The sequence below is a fragment of the Haematobia irritans genome, chromosome 2, assembly GCF_050003625.1.
Source record: "Haematobia irritans isolate KBUSLIRL chromosome 2, ASM5000362v1, whole genome shotgun sequence".
Classification (NCBI taxonomy): Eukaryota; Metazoa; Arthropoda; class Insecta; order Diptera; family Muscidae; genus Haematobia; species Haematobia irritans.
Window position 1 is genome coordinate 52,014,187 of NC_134398.1, and position 14,337 is coordinate 52,028,523.

Sequence of the window (14,337 nt, forward strand, 5' to 3'; positions counted from 1 at the left end):
GACGCCTTTAGACTATTTTTTTTGGGGCTACGTCAAGTCTAAAGTCTACAGAAATAAGCCAGCAACTATTCCAGCTTTGGAAGACAACATTTCCGAAGAAATTCGGGCTATTCCGGCCGAAATGCTCGAAAAAGTTGCCCAAAATTGGACTTTCCGAATGGACCACCTAAGACGCAGCCGCGGTCAACATTTAAATGAAATTATCTTCAAAAAGTAAATGTCATGGACCAATCTAACGTTTCAAATAAAGAACCGATGAGATTTTGCAAATTTTATGCGTTTTTTTAAAAAAAAAAGTTATCAAGCTCTTAACAAATCACCCTTTATAAATTGGGTTTATCTTTATATTGAGAGAGTTGTCTACCATGCGAACTCAAATGTCAAATTCAGTCACTTGGTTATTTGCTTTCGAGTAGGTTGTAATAAATATTTGAGCTAGAGAAATGGATGGTAAAAAGTAAGTAATAAATAATACAAGAACAGAAAGATAGAATAATCTCCTATTCCTGTACTCGATGTGGAATGGATATGGAAAACGTATACAATATGTGTCATGAAAAAAAAAAAATATGTAAACATTGTTAAAATTTGAAAATACTCATTTTTAATAATCAATGTATTCTCATACAAACGAAACAAACTTTCATAAATACAGAAACCCAAATTAATTCGAGTGGCTGCTTTTTTATCGACTGTGTTTTCGTACGATATACAGAAACCGGTTATTAACCCATAAATGCGCTTTTAAGACATAACCATCATAACGCACTTTAAGTAAATACATATGTTTTTTGGGAAAATTTATAGTTCTATGTAATCTGAAATCAAAATTGTAAATCAAATTTTGCCTGAAAATTCAAAAAACAACAAATTTAAAGATAAATAATATTTGCCAAAGGAATGTTGGTGAAAAATCTGTGTGGTGTAAAAATATCTCTATTAAAATCAAATTTTTTATTTGTAAGCAAAAACTTAGTTTAATGCGCACTGTATTTTTTAAGATACAACCATTCATTTGAAATAGAAAAAATATGCTATGCAGATGATCTTTTTTGTACCATTTTGCATTATATATTTTTTTCTCGGGGGAATCGGTGTTCTTGTGCATTTAAGGGTTATTAAAAACAGAAATTTAAGATTAAATGACAATGAAATTTTCACGTTTTTAGGTTAAAAAAGTCATCGCTAGAGCAGTTAAACACCTTGGTGCAATACATGGAGGAAAACCCTGAATTTGCAAGGGGAGTCCCAATTTTTGGATCATCAAAAAGATCTCTAGAGGATGAATGGAAAAATCTATGCCAAATGCTTAACACACTGGGACCTCCAACCAGGACTCTGTTAGAATGGAAGAAGACTTGGGCTGATTTAAAATCCCGTACCAAGAAAAAAATTGCTGGCAATGCGAGAAGTATTCAAGAAACCGGTGGCGGTCTGTACCGATATGCTCCATTGACTGATTTAGAAGAAGCTATTGACAGAACATTGCACCTTTCTTCAGTAGTAGAAACTGCATCTGATGAGGAAACATATGATATAAAAGAAGAATCCCTCCTTTCACCCATAGCTAGCCCAATTTTAAAAGTAAATAAAATCACACGAACAAAGAGTGTCCGAAAACGAAGTCCACAAAATAGACCAAAACGGGTGTACATAAAAGTGGGTAGAGATTCCACTGTTGAGCCTTCAACCTCTTCGGGAAAGAAAATGAAGTCGTGTGTTAATGATCAGATTTCATTAATACGACGTCAGTTGCGAGTGTCTGAGCAAAGCCTTCTAGTTAATACTGAATCCAGTGAAGTCCTAAAACGTATTGCCGATGCGGCTGAATCTCAAGCAGAATCAATGAAACGATATGCAGACGCAGCAGAATCCCAAAGTGCAACTATAAGGCGGCTAGAAGAAGCCATAAAATTGCTCATTGACAAAAACTTAAAATAACATTTTTCCTATCGATGTCCATATTATCCATATATATCTCTGGACTTAAGCGTCAAGTTATGTGGCTGGCCATAATGAAATTATTTTTATTTACTTTTTCAATGGTATTGTATTTTTTCGTTTTACAAGCAACTATTTCCACAGTGAAGTTGTATGGGAAGAAGTAATTAAAATACATAAGAATATATTTAAATAAAAATTATTATAAATATTATTAAAATATCTCGCACAGTGGCCCGGTTTATACATTTATAAATTGATTGCAATGCATCGTCTAATGGAAATGGCCTGTATATCTTCAGACTCTAATATATCCTCTTCCTCATTGTTCTTCTCTTCTGATATTACAATTTCTGGCTTCGGACATTTATAGAAGAGGCAAATATTGTGAAGCGCACAACAGACATTAATTATTTGGGTTACTTTTTTAGGATGATAATGTAAACCTCGGGATCCTATAATACATCGGAATCTATTTTTTAAAACTCCATAACATCGTTCTACCACATTCCGAGCACTTTCATGTTTTTTGTTGTAACGTTTTTCAGCGGGTTCATTAGGATTTCTGAATGGGGTCATCAAATACGGCTTCAATTTATATCCAGAATCGCCTAAAAAATAGAAAATTCATCCCTGTAAACTCATGAAATATATGAATGCATTTACTTACCCAAGATCCATGTGTTCATTTTCCCATTTTCGAAGTTTTCCTTTAATTGTTCTTCCACAGGACTTTGTTCCCATACCAATGCATCATGATTGGCACCAGGATGTCTAGCATCGACGTACATAATTTTTGTTTTGTGATCGCAAATCTGAAAATTGGAAAATTAGTTCAGAAAAGATAATGATCGATTTGCCCTACCACCATGGCATTTATGCTGTAATAGCCTTTTGTGTTATAATATAAATCCTTCACATTATCCCCTGGACACTTAATACGTATATGTGTTCCGTCTACACAACCAATTATTCCAGGAAAACCTGTAGAATCAAAGAATGCCTTTATAATAGAATTCTCTTCCTCTGGATCAGGCATTTTGATCCATTTGTCACAAATATGGTTCTGGAAAAATGTAAGGCATTCGGATATCACGCGGCAGACTGTGGATTTAGCCGTAGAGGAGTGAACTTCATTTCCAACCGTCTGTTGGTAACTTCCAGTGACAAGAAAGCGTAGGAATGTTGCTAGTTTGATATCTGCTCGCAAATGTGTTGTTCTATAGGCGGGCGCACTGTGTTTAATCATTTTCCGGAGAAACAACGAAAAAATTTCTTTCGATACCCCGAAATTTGCAAAAAATCTGTTGGAACAATAATATTAAAACAGGTATGAAACTTCGCATAGTGCATGTACATACAAATTTGTGGGCTGATCCATCACGTTATACTTATCTCTCAATTGTCTTCGTGATATTTTTGCTACATTAGTATCCGGAGTTTCATCATTTAAGAAATAAACTGCTATAGAAAGATCCATTATTTCCTTTTATTTTTCGAACAATCAATTTTTTTGTTTATTTTTTGTTTTGCATTTGTTTCTGTTAAAGATACGCAGTTGCATAAACCACTGTTCATTTTAATACTAATTTCTCATGAGTAGAAAAACGTTCAACAATGCGCTGCCTTTACTTATGCCCTGTTCGAGTATACCGACTGAGAGCATTTTTCGTATTTTAAACGAATGAACATTGTCGGAGGGCAAGTCACTCACACACTTAGTTGTCGAGTACGAAACGAATGTACACAAGAAGAGTCAAGAAAAAAGTAGAAATGTTGTTAGCAGTTGAATGAATTGCCAGACTAAACGAAACGAACTTACAACAATACAAAAACCAAAAAAGGCTCAAATTCGAGTGACTGCCGCTCTTTCGACTGGGGTTTCGTTCGATATACAGAAACACGTCAATAAGAGATGATAAATGACAAACGTAAAGACAAATCGACATAGAGGAACCAACATTTATTCGAATTCGAACAACACATTTTCTTTCACATTTTCTTTCTTTCGAAATCAAGAAACCGGCTATTACTTCTCCAAGATGGGAAAACACAAACAAAGCCATATGTGCGCAGGCATACAGTGCACGAAATAAATATAGGTTCATATAGAAATGTGTTCTCTTTTTACGAATAGATATGTATACTTGGCTCTTTCTGCACTAGAATTCTTCTAGCATTGCATTATAATGGATAACGTTACATATGGTGTTGTTGTTACTGCAAACAATAACAAACTAACGGTTTTAATGTTTTTGCACGAAATATCAAATGAAATAAAAATAGGTTCAGTATAGTTTAGAAAATGGTTATGTAACATGGCTATAACACAACGATTTTTTAAAATTTTTTCTCGACATTAAGTTTTCGTAACCAATAAATTGAGGTTCTATACTGAGTTACGCTGGCTGAGTAAAAACACGTAAATAAAATGGTTCGAGGAAAACCTTTGCCAGCTGAGAAAAGAGGAAAAATATTAGCTTTTAAAAATCAAAATCTCTCCAATCGTGCTACTGCAAACAAAATTGGAAGATCTTTAAATGTTGTTAACATTTTTGTAAAATTAGGCTCAGAACATGAACATGATACATGAAAAAGACTCCCGGAAGAACATCAAAATTTTCTTTGACGTTTCGAAAATTTTGGTGTAATTTATTCGGACCGCATCCCGAGAAAATGTTTTTACATCGCGCTTGATCTTCCAGTCACCACCAGATGCGTCCAACAAGTTTAAAAGAGCCCAGAAAATCTAGCGTTCACGAAAAATAGCGTGAACAGCGTTAACTATAGTTCACAAAGAGAGAGGATTCTGGAGAGAAGTGGAAAAATGTATTGTTCAGTGATGAGGAAAGGTTCAACATACTCGTAGATGGTCCCGATAGGTTCGGACTTCATTTTTCCAGCAGGACAATCCAGTAATTCGCCTCTCACGTGTTATAAAAGATTGATTTTCTGATAAAAATATCGAACTTTTGAGTTGGCCCGCAAGTAGTCTAGTTCTCAACCCTTTTGAAAACCTATGGGGAATTTTAGCAAGCAAGGATTATGCCAATGGGAAGCAATACGAATCTAGTTCTGAACTTAAAAATGCCATAAGATGTGCGTGGTACGAAATTCCGTTGGAGATTTAGCAAAACTTTGTTATTTCGATGAGAAGTCGTATTTTTGATGTTATATTTTATAACCAAGGATGCAGTACCAGTTGCTAAGTTAAAATATTTATGTATACTTTTAAAAGATTAGAAGTCTGAACCTATGTTTATTTCGCATCTTTTTTTTTGCGTAAAGTTGATATAAGATTGTTGTTTGCTTGAAAATTAACTAATTTTATGAATAACATATGTATGAAGCGCTAAAATATAAATGAAAAACACAAAATTTATGAAAATCATTTCTTTATTTTTCCTTATTTTATGGGTGAACTTATATTTATTTCATACACTGTACACACATCTATAATGAAAATAACCACAGTATTGTAAAAAGTGGAGTTCTAGTACTAAAAACTCCGGTTGTTAATGGCAGTGTAGTGGATTTTGAATAAGATTTTGTTTTTGTTAATTTTTACTATGTTTTGGAATCGTATGAAAATTTTCTTCTCCTTTAGTTTATATTGAACTTATATGTACGACGATAAGTATAAAAAGTATATACAAATATAAATATAAATAAAAATGTAAATATACACAGTCTCACACAAGTTTACATACGATTAAAGAAATTGTATTTTCTTTAAATAATAAAATATTATAAACTATGCATATACATGCTTTAATATTTGTAAAATAATTTGAAAAACAAAGTATTTGCAAATTTTTAAGAAAATTTTTTTGGTGTGGTTTATAAACAACAACAAGAAGCATGTTTAGTTAGAAGGCTAAAAATTCAGGGATATCTAAACTTGTGTAAGACTGTGTAAATATAATAATATAAACATAAATATAAATATATATATATAAATATAAATATAAACATAAATATAAATATAAATATAAATATAAATATAAATATAAATATAAATATAAATATAAATATAAATATAAATATAAATATAAATATAAATATAAATATAAATATAAATATAAATATAAATATAAATATAAATATAAATATAAATATAAATATAAATATAAATATAAATATAAATATAAATATAAATATAAATGTAAATATAAATATGAATATAAATATAAATATATTCAAATGTACAACATCTATAGTAAATTTAAATCAGTTTTATTAAATTTTTGTTAATTATCTCCATTTTCTTATTTCTATATTAATTTCTATTTATACCCTGCACCACACTGTGGAACAGGGTATTATAAGTTAGTGGATATGTTTGTAACACCCAGAAGGAGACGAGATAGAAACATGGTGTCTTTGGCAATAATGCTCAGGGTGGGTCCCTGAGTCGATATAACCATGTCCGTCTGTCCGTCCGTCCGTCTGTCTATGAACACATTTTTGTGATCAAAGTCTAGGTCGCAATTTAAGTCCAATCGCCTTCAAATTTGGCACATGTTCCTAATTTGGGTCAGAATAGAACCCTATTGATTTTCGAAGAAATCGGTTCAGATTTAGATATAGCTCCCATATATATCTTTCGCCCGATATGGACTTATATGGCCCCAGAAGCCAGAATTTTGACCGAATTTGGTTGAAATTTTGCACTAGAAGTACAATTAGTAGTATAGTCAAGTGTGCAAAATTTGATTGAAATCGGTTCAGATTTAGATATAGCTCCCATATATATTTTCGCTCGATATGGACTAATATGGTCTAAAAGCCAGAGTTTTGGCCCAATTTGGTTGAAATTTTGCACAGGGAGTAGATTTGGCATTGTAGCTATGCGTGCCAAATTTGGTTGAAATCGATTCAGATTTAGATATAGCTCCCATATATATTTTTAGCCCGATATGGACTTATATGGCCCCAGAAGCCAGAGTTTTGGCCCGATTTGGTTGAAATTTTGCACTAGGAGAACAATTAGTAATATAGTCATGTGTGCCAAATTTGATTGAAATCGGTTCAGATTTAGATATAGCTCCCATATATATGTTTTTATGATTCCGACAAAAATGGTCAAAATGCCAACATTTTCGTTGTAAAATCGCCACTGCTTAGTCGAAAAGTTGTAAAAATGACTCTAATTTTCCTAAACTTCTAATACATATATATCGAGCGATAAATCATAAATAAACTTTTGCGAAATTTCCTTAAAATTGCTTAAGATTTAAATGTTTCCCATATATTTTTACTAAAATTGTGTTCCACCCTAGTGCATTAGCCAACTTATATTTTGAGTCTATAGATTTTGTAGAAGTCTATCAAATTCTGTCCAAATCGAGTGATATTTAAATGTATGTGTTTGGGACAAACCTTTATATATAGCACCCAACACATTTGACGGATGTGATATGGTATCGAAAATTTAGATCTACAAAGTGGTGCAGGGTATAATATAGTCGGCCCCGCCCGACTTTAGACTTTCCTTACTTGTTTTATTTCTATATTAATTTCTATTTTTATTTTAAATTATTAAATAATTAATTTAATTTATTGGTTATTAAAAAACACAATAAAAATAAAATATAAATATGAATATAACTACACTGGTAGAAAAAGTTTCGTTAATACGATGAATTTCTACGTTGTATTAACGAAATTCTTCATTAAAAGTCATCCAACGTAGCATTTCGTTATAACAACGTAATTTTAAGTTATATTTACGAAACCCTTTATGGAATACATTTCGTAGTATTAACGAATAATTACGTTGCTATTACGTAGCCTCTTCGTTGTATTAACGAATATTATTCGTTGTATGAATGAAATTTATTCATTGTATGGATGCAGCTTATACGTTGTATGAATGAAAATCATTCATTGTATGAACCCCGTTTTTTCATTGTATGAATGAAAGGCGAACGTTGTATAAATGAACACAAACGTTATATTAATGAAACCCAACCAATTATTGCATTTGAGTGTAGTCATTGGTAGTGTATTATTTTTTGTTAAGATCTTTGAAATATGATTTATATACAGTAGGAAATAATATTTATTGATAAATTAAGTAGTTTAATAATCATATATTGTGACTTTCACTTAAGAAAAAAGCCTCTTATTTCTAAGACCAAAAAATGATCATCGTATCGCCGTGACCATTTATCCAATTTTTTTGCAACCAAGGTTCATTACGGTAATTGTTCCGCCTTCTTCATCTGAAAGTTCACTTCCCCGGGGTATTTTCACTAAAGATTAAAAATTTATACTAAATTTCTTGCGAATATACATAAAACACCAATTAAACTCACCCACAATCTATGTTTATTATTCACAACGAAACTGTAATGAGCCTGTGCACTCTTCAGCGAAAAGAACGTAAATGTTGTTAAGGTTTCTCCAGACAAGTTTTCTGTTGAACTTTTTACCGTTCGTTTTTCAAGACGCACACGCAAACATGTGCTTATTGCTATGCTTACATGTGTATGAGAGAGAGTATGGAGCAGGGATGGAAAATGCAGTACTATAGTACTTTTTTCAATACTTTTTCATCCTGATCAGTACCGTAGTACCCCCGCGAACAATTTAGTACCTTTTGAGTAGAAATTTGTTAGCCGATATTAGATTTATGGTACAATAGTTTTGACGAAATATTTTAATATTTTGAGAAAGTCTAACAAATTTGCTTATTAGCCATAGTCAAACACACGATTTTATTGAATTTCAAGAATGTTTTAGTTGAAAAAGCATGTGATTCTATATTACGCTTCCACACGAACACTTTCTAGATAAGAAATTATCGATCGCGTACTAAAATAATGCGAACCATTACAGTCACGTTTGAAACTTGAGACAAAAAAAATCTACCAACATTTGGAGAAAATCTTACCAAAAACTACCAAAAAATATTATTTTGCAAAAATTTATTTCTTCAGAAAAATTTTATTTGTATAGAAATTTTTATCAAAAGTTTATTTCTACAGAAAATTTTGTCAAATTTTATTTTTGTAAACAATTTTTTCAAAATTTTATTTCTGATGAAAATTTTATTTCTATAGAATATTTTGTCAACATTTTATTTCCATAGAAAATTTTGTCAACATTTTATTTTTATAGATAATTTGATCAAAATTTTATTTTTATGGGAAATTTGGCCAAAATTTTATTTTTATAGGAAATTTGGTCAAAATTTGATTTGTATGGGAAATTTGTTGAAATTTTTATTTTAATGGGAAATTTGGTCAAAATTTTATTTTATGTGAAATTTGGTGAAAATTTTATTTTTATGGAAAATTTGATCAAAATTTTATTTTTATGGGATATTTGGTCAAAATTTTATTTTTATGGAAAATTTGGTAAAAATTTTATATCTATAGAAAATTTAGTCAAAATTTTATTTCTGATGAAAATTTTATTTCTATAGAAAAATTTGTCAAAATTTTATTTCCATTGAATATTTTGTCAAAATTTTATTTCTATGGAAAATTTTGTCAAAATTTTATTTCTATAGAAAAATTTTTCAAAATTTTATTTCCATAGAACATTTTGTCAAAATTTTATTTCAATAGAATTTTTTTTATTTATTTATTTACAGAAAATTTATGAAGTACCAAGATTTATATTAATCTACCAAACAGTAGAATTCTATTAACTGTGGCAACCATGATTTCAATACTACAGCAGTCTTTGTAAGCGGATATAAAACTAAAAAAAATATTTAAAATTGAGGAGTTGGGAAAAAAGTTTTATATTCTTTAAAATTCAGTCCAAAGAGCTCTTGACAATAATCTACCAATGGAATTTTTGTTGAAATTTAGTGAAAAGTACTTTTTCGCTCAAAAAAATACTTTTTTAGTACTTTCGTAAAAATTTAATTTTCCATCCCTGGTATGGAGAGACGTTTTGGAGAGAGAGAGTAAGGAGAGGCAGAAATACTCAAACTCCCATTCGTATTATTAATGAACATATTTCATTAATATGACGAAATATAACAATTTTAAATTTATTTTTTAACGATCGATATCATTATATTAACGATCGCTTTTGTTTTATAAATGAAATTTTCAATTCCAGTTTCGGAGTATATAAAACGTTTACTTTAAGGGCTAAAAGTTTCCAAAAGTTACTCTCTATGTGCAAATGATTATAACAATTTCATCTTGGAAAAATTTTTATTCTAATTCTTGAAAAAAATACAAAGTTAATATTCGTAATATTAACGAAACGTGTTTCATTAATATAACGAAAAACCAAAACACAAAATTGTCTTTTAACGATTGATTTCGTCGTATTAACGACCACTTTCGTTCTTATAACGAAAAATTTCGTAATATTAACGAAAAATAATCAACGAAGCCCGTTCGTAAATAGTACGAAACGTTTTTCTACCAGTGTAGATATAAAGATTATACCCACGTTTAGTTCATAAAATATTTGAGACGTACTTTTATTTCATTGTGCTGTTGACATTTTTGAAAAAAAAAACTAATACCATTTAACTATAAAGAAATAATTTTTTCAGTTCAGTTTAGCGTTAGTTTAACTACGGAATATAGGAATATAATCTAGATGATATATCTAGATTTCAGCTCAAGTCAAATTTGAGTATATTTCGGGCACGTTGTAAACGTAATATAAACTCTGATATATGTCTATTGCGAAAATTAATTTTGCATGTAATGTGTTCCTTAAAAGTTTTAATTGAATTTGAATTTCAAACGCCAACGATAATTAAAAATGTGATTAAATTAATTACACTATAAGATTGAAATATTTTTTGATTTCAATTGATAAAAAGTGAAAAGTCAGGTGTTTAACTTTAAACCATGTAAATCTAAGCACTTGGCCTTCATGCCCACGTCCCGTCTTGCGTTGGTCAAACTCTTACTCCGTAGATTCCTAGATTATAGATCAACCAAATTTGATTCCAATTCTACCCAACAGGGAACCAACCCATTGTACACACAGGTAGCGGCCCATTTGTTTGTGATATATCCTCAAATATACTTATTCACTTTTATTTATTCATACATTTTTCCTTCTCATAAGGGTGGCATAGACAATAGCCCGGTATCCAAAGCATGTAACCACCACGAGACGACAATCACATCATCAGTAATTCCACAACAGCTCTAGCAACAAGGCGATGAAAAAGTTTTGCAAAAACATAAAATATAAAGGATATTAAATTAGAGTCTATGAAATATAAATTACTTTTTTCATTTACTCCTTACACAGAGAGTTAGTATGGCCTTATAGTCGCAGTCAAAAGTGTGTACATTAAGGCAGGCGTTTCTTTTATTCATTATCAGGAATGTTTAATATTATGCTTTTGCGAAAACATTGAATACAAATTTTATTTAGATGGTCCATCAGTGTCAAACATAGTTTCGAAGATTATGAATAGACGAAGAAAATATGAGCTTTTTACGTACTCTTCATTACTCTCAGTCCCGAGAGGTAAAATGGGATTTTTAAGAAATAACAAACTTCATAATTACTGTGGTACAGGGTATAGTAATATCCAATTTCCAAGGAGCCACTGTGGTGCAATGGTTAGCATGCCTGCCTAGCATACACAAGGTCGTGGGTTCGATTCCTGCTTCGACCGAACACCAAAAAGTTTTTCAGCGGTGAATTACCCCACCTCAGTAATGCTGGTAACATTTCTGAGGGTTTCAAAGCTTCTCTAAGTGGTTTCACTGCAATGTGGACCGCCGTTCGGACTCGGCTATAAAAAGGAGGTCCCTTGTCATTGAGCTTAACATGGAATCGGGCAGCACTCAGTGATAAGAGAGAAGTTCACCAATGTGGTATCACAATGGACTGAATAGTCTAAGTGAGCCTGATACATCGGGCTGCCACCTAACCTAACCTAACCTAATATCCAATTTCTGATATCCGAAACGAATGCTTTCGCTCGACTAGAATGCCCAAAACAGCTGAATTTATAAAAGAAAATCAGGTGTTTTTGGCATTTCAGTCGAACAAACGTTTCGGATATGACAAATTGCCTATAAGTTTATACATTTGTATGTAATGCCTAGAAGGACCACTCTGAGTTAAAATTAAATTCCGAGTAGATTTAGCTATGTCCGTCTGTTGTTATATTTTTGGCTACGAAGTACATGTCGCAGTTTATGTCCGATAGTCCTCAAATTTGCATAGAGGGTTAATTTTTAAACCATACTATGAACATATCTGTCTTCTTGCCTATATACTCTATATGCCAGTTAGTAACTTAAATGCTGAAGGGGTTTCAGTTAAATTTAACCGGAGAGTAGATGTTTGCAATGAACTTTCTTCACAGAAAAAAGTGAACTGTTTTAAAGCAAGAATGAACTACTTCGAAAATTGAACTAAATTATACTCCGCATTTTGAGATTTCCACAAAGCCAGGAAAATTTAATGACCTGATGTATTTTATAACTAAAACTCACAAAATTACACACATAGAAGAAAAAATTAACTAAAGATAAAGAAAATTTTCTTTTGCTTTAGTTCATATTGAACTTATGTGTACGGTCATTGAACTTTATACCCACGTTTAGTTCATAAAAAGTTCGAGATATACTTAAAAAAGTAAAATTTTATTGGGGTGTGGAAAATTTCGAAAAAAAATAATAAAATTTAACTACAACCAAATATTTTTTGCCATAAAAATAAGTTAATTTTAGCTTCAGGTTAACTATGGAATTTTGTGTTATCTGGTAGATAATGCCAAACGGAGCTATATGAAAACGGCCGTGAATAAAAAAATAAGTAAAGGGTGGTTAAATTGTTGAATGTGAACCACACCCAAACGCCAAGTTTTTTACCGAATTTTATTTGACATTTCTCTATTTCAGACTTACTCAATTTGAACCATGGAGAGATACACAATCTAACAACGTGTTAAATGGTTCCAAGAAATGGCAACAGTGGATGATAAATTTTCGAAGAAAATCATCTTCAGTGATGAGGCACATTTTCACCTCAGTGGATTCGTCAATAAACAGAATTGCCGCATTTGAGCGAATGGGAATCCAAGAGTGATTGTCGAAAAACCAATGCACCCACAAAGAGTGATTGTTTGGGGCGGTTTATGGGCTGGCGGCATCATCGGGCCGTATTTTTTCCAAAATGAGGCCGGTCAGGCAGTTACTGTGAATGGTGTTCGCTATCGTGAGATGATAACGAACTTTTTATGGCCCGAAGTGGAAGATATGGATGTGGACGATATGTGGTTTCAGCAGGACGGTGCCATTTGCCACACAGCTAACGAAGCAATGGCTCTTTTGCGCAACAAATTCAATGGCCGTAATGGCGATGTCAATTGGCCGCCAAGATCATGTGATTTGACACCGTTGGACTTTTTTCTTTGGGGTTATTTGAAAGAAAAGGTGTACGTCGATAAGCCAGCAACAATTCAGGAGCTAAAGGATGAGATAATTCGGCACATTAACGGCATAACCTCCATTATGCCTCTGCGTCATCGAAAATTTGTACCATCGGATGGAGGTGTGCCACCGAGGTCGCGGTGCCCATTTGGCCGATATTTTGTTACATACATAGTTGAGTAATACCAATATATCATATTAAAATAAAATTACAATAATTTCCTAAATAGTTTGTGTTTTATTCAAAATCAACATCGGCCCTTGAAATTTTAACCATCCTTTAGAATTGATTTTAATTTTATTGTAGTAAATAAGTTAAATTAACTATCCAGCAAAAAAAAAAAAGAGCTTCAAAAAAAGTTGTTTGGATCCCCAATTTGTGATCCGGAACTTGGATCATCTCCAATGAATTTCACATGGGCTTGTCATATGACGGAAGTACTTCATTTTTGGATACTTTACATTGCTTTAGAAGTTGTGCCTTGGAAGTTTATTTGGATGAACAAATTAAAAAAAAAAAACTAAAAAACAATTTTTTTTTCAATTTCACTTTTTATTCTTATCAGTAACATTTTTTTTCTTAATATCTAATTTTTACATCTTGAAAAACTTCTTCGCTTCCACCGGGGGTTCAACCTGGGTCTGTTGGCACCATAACGGAACGCCTTAGCACACTCAGCCACAAACGCCATTGAACACGATGCATCACAACGTCTATTCAAATATTTGTGACATGAACCTAATATGACACTACGGTATGACATTCTAACTACGATACTTCCCGATATGTTCTTTATAATTATGAATGAAAAAATAAAGAACGCTGGGTCAAATCTCACCAGCGGAAATTTTTATATTTTTAAATATTTTTCTAAAAAAATATTTTTTTATATTATACATCGTTTTTATTTTGTTTTTTTTTTTTCGGCATGTATTTTTGTATAAATATATTTTTTCCATTAAAAATCAACAAAAAACTAAAAATTATCGTAATTTCCAAAACCTTCTC

The 14,337-nt window shown here is 31.6% G+C and overlaps 1 protein-coding gene across 1 annotated transcript; it reads left to right on the forward strand.

Annotated features, from left to right (window-relative positions):
* The first annotated feature begins 388 nt into the window (after nucleotides 1-388).
* LOC142224333 (uncharacterized) lies at nucleotides 389-2,140 on the forward strand. Its single transcript, XM_075294102.1, has 2 exons — nucleotides 389-457; nucleotides 1,170-2,140. Exons 1-2 carry the CDS (start codon nucleotides 444-446, stop codon nucleotides 1,939-1,941), a joined length of 786 nt encoding a protein of 261 aa, XP_075150217.1. The 5' UTR covers nucleotides 389-443; the 3' UTR covers nucleotides 1,942-2,140.
* The last annotated feature ends 12,197 nt before the right edge of the window (nucleotides 2,141-14,337 follow it).